This window comes from Oncorhynchus mykiss, chromosome 24 (genome assembly GCF_057628025.1).
Source record: "Oncorhynchus mykiss isolate SJ-2025 chromosome 24, ASM5762802v1, whole genome shotgun sequence".
Lineage (NCBI taxonomy): Eukaryota > Metazoa > Chordata > Actinopteri > Salmoniformes > Salmonidae > Oncorhynchus > Oncorhynchus mykiss.
The window spans coordinates 21,270,068-21,273,287 of NC_143045.1; the positions used below are offsets into that span (position 1 = coordinate 21,270,068).

Here is a 3,220-nt window from a genome sequence, read left to right on the forward strand (position 1 = left end):
ACTTTTGCTATCTACCTGGGAGTCTCGTGAGTGAAAACATCTGAAGTTCATCAAAGGTAAACGATTTAATTTGATTGCTTTTCTGATTTTCGTGACAAGGTTGCCTGCTGCTAGCAAGTCATAATGCTATGCTAGGCTATGATAAATTTACACAAATGCTTGTCTAGCTTTGGCTGTAAAGCATATTTTGAAAATCTGAGATGACAGGGTGATTAACAAAAGGCTAAGCTGTGTTCCAATATATTTCACTTGTGATTTTCATGAATAGGAAGATTTTCTAGGAAGATTTATGTCCGTTGCATATGCTAATTAGTGTCAGGCGATGATTACGCTCCCGGACCCGGGATGGGGAGTCACAAGAGAGAGAAAAAAAGTATTACTTGTTAAACAAAATATTTTTCTCTGAGCAATTGTATGAGTTTAAAATAATATCATTTTCCCATTTATTTGAGCTTAGCTCAGTATTTTAAATATTTATTTCAAACAGTCATTTTTGCTCATCTTTATCATGGCTGTCAATAATTTCAGACCCCACCGTGTATATACAAATTTAAAACACTCACTGATAAAATGTCTTCTGATTACGTTCCCGCCTCCCAAACGACTTAACTCTCCACCCAAAAATGTAAAATACATAATTATTGATTGCTTTACCTGAAAATGTGTTAATTATGGAATAGCACTGAATAACTAGAATCACTGTTTTGTGACTATGAAATACATTTATCATCATTTGTTCAAGACACCTGCTACCCTAGCAAGGGAAAGTGTTACATAGTGACTCATATTCAGCACAGTGTGTATTTAAAGCTGCTTTTTGTATCAAGGTCAGAGAATTACTGGCCAGTTGAAATTCAATTAATTAAATGCAGTTTTGGGAGTTCAATTGTAGTTTCGATAAAGATTTTAATATTTTAACATCTGATGTTGTTATCTAAATTTAGCTTACCCAACATGAGAGCCCCAACTATACTTACAAAAAAATTCTGTGTGAAATAACTATGTGAAATGTACATTTACTGCATAGTGTGGGAGCCTATTGCCAACCCATATCCACTGTGGATGGCAGTGCAGCATTTTGAATTGAAACCTCTGTGTCATCAGTATTACTGTGACTTACCCAGCGCTTTAATAGTTTCGTATTTTCAGCAGATTCTCTAAAACACAAAACTCATCCCCTGTGATTGGTTGTGGCTCAGCATGCTCTATTGTGCCTCGGAGCCGTTTGTTCGCCTGGTTTCCAACGCACAAACTAAACTTTCCTGCCAGGCTGGGCAATACCGGGCTCCGGAGTGTATTGACAACCCCCCTGTCTTATTGGAATTTCTGACTTTTTTTCAAAAAGGATAATAAAGGTAGGTTATTACTTACCTAAAATCTGACGTCATGTGTGTGCTTTGACATAATGTAGGTGACTTAAAGTTAATATTTCTTCATAGAAAGGACAGAAGAGAGGACAGAAGAGAGAGGACAGAAGAGAGACAGATCAGTCATGTCAGGGTAAATACAGTGTATCAAAGCTAAAACTATGTGCCACATTTGAAAATACCTTGCTCTAACAAACTGTCTAAAAGCAGCAGGCCTATGGTAAAACAAGTGGAATATGAATGTGTACCTTGAAAGATTATTCTTTGGAAAATCTAATTGATTCAGACCCTTTCAACTATTCAAAACATGCAATGTTGTGTTACTCTATGCTGTATTCACCAGCCATGAGATGGTAGTGTGTAGAGATGCTTCAGTGTCCCAACCAGTTGTACTGTAGGATAACTGTCACCTCTGTCAGTGTGCTTGGCAGGATGTACAGCTTCATGGGCGGTGGGTTGTTCTGCGCTGGAGTCGGGAACATACTCCTTATTATCTCCACAGCAACTGATTACTGGATGCAGTATCGTCAATCTAACAACTACATGCATCAGGGCCTGTGGCGCTACTGTATGCCAGGGAAATGCATGACACATACAGATAGCATTGGTAAGAGCAACAAGTCTCCTTTGTCATCAAATGTACTGTAAGTTAAATAAAGGTCTTGATGAGGTCACATTCAGTGATTTGTTCCATACTGTGAATATCTAGTGTAAAATAATTTCCACAATAAAGGAATCAGCTCCATTTATTTGAGCAGGTTAAGTTGTGAATAAATCACCACATTTTAATAGTTGGTGCAATATATTGTGTAATAAGTCATTGTTAAGTGATGTCACATTTTAGTAAAATGTGAAATGTAATTCAGTAGTAGAAAGGAATAGTAGTAATGCTTGTTGGGTAAGTACCTGTACTGTACTGAGTATCAGCCTGGTCCTCTCTGTGCCCTCTCTGTCACCAGCTTACTGGGATGCCACTCGTGCCTTCATGATCCTCTCCCTGCTGGCCTGCTTCCTTGGCATCGTGATCGGCGTCATGGCTTTCATACGCTCCTCCTCCTTCAGTGGGTTTGACAAGACATTTGCTGCCGGCATCCTCTTCTTCATCTCCTGTAAGTGTTTCCTTCCCCCTCCTACTGTCATTTCTCCCTGTCACTCTCCATATCAAGCCTAGAAATAGAATGAATGCATTCCATGCTATCAAGTCCCTGTTGAGGGATGTGATAAAGGGAATAAAGCAGCGTTTGATTGACTACTCTCCACAGGTTTCTTTGTACTGCTAGCGATGGCTGTGTACACTGGGGTGACGGTGAACTACTACGGAAAACGATATGGGAACTGGCGTTTCTCCTGGTCCTACATCATGGGTTGGGTGGCCGTGGTCCTCACCTTCTTCTCAGGTAGGATGATGTGGTTCTGCCTATAGAGCTAAATGCAATAATTTGCTATCAGTGTGTCCCAAATGGCCAACTATTGCCTTTAGTGTTCTACGTTTGACCAAGGCCCATAGGGCTCTGGTCAAATGTAGTGCACTATATAACCAGTAGGGTGCCATTTGAGATGACTCAGTCCAACATGATTCATTTGAATATTTTTTTCTTCTTCAGATAAGTAAATAATCCAGTGAACAGTATGTCCATGAACTGAATGGTAATGTCTTCCCATTTTCTTTTACAGGTATCTTCTACATGTGTGCCTACAGGATGCATGAATGCCCGAGAAACTCCAACTCCCGCTGATTTAAAAAAAAAAAAAAAAAAACACAGCTGACACCGGGGTTTACACACCAACAGTAGCTACGTAATTTCTTGTTTACCTGATCACTATTGAATAAGCAATAAAAAGGGTAAATCCAA

The 3,220-nt window shown here is 39.4% G+C and overlaps 1 protein-coding gene across 2 annotated transcripts; it reads left to right on the top strand.

The window, feature by feature from the left end:
* The first annotated feature begins 1,157 nt into the window (after positions 1 to 1,157).
* Positions 1,158 to 3,220, top strand: LOC110503973 (lens fiber membrane intrinsic protein-like). 2 transcript variants are annotated; one of them, XM_021582666.3, is made up of 6 exons: positions 1,158 to 1,355; positions 1,440 to 1,500; positions 1,787 to 1,974; positions 2,327 to 2,476; positions 2,630 to 2,764; positions 3,042 to 3,220. In XM_021582666.3, exons 2-6 carry the CDS (start codon positions 1,493 to 1,495, stop codon positions 3,101 to 3,103), a joined length of 543 nt encoding a protein of 180 aa, XP_021438341.1. In that variant the 5' UTR covers positions 1,158 to 1,355; positions 1,440 to 1,492; the 3' UTR covers positions 3,104 to 3,220. The 2 variants fall into 2 exon arrangements, with proteins under 2 accessions (XP_021438341.1, XP_021438342.1); XM_021582667.3 differs by lacking the exon at positions 1,440 to 1,500 and having other exon boundaries at positions 1,160 to 1,355.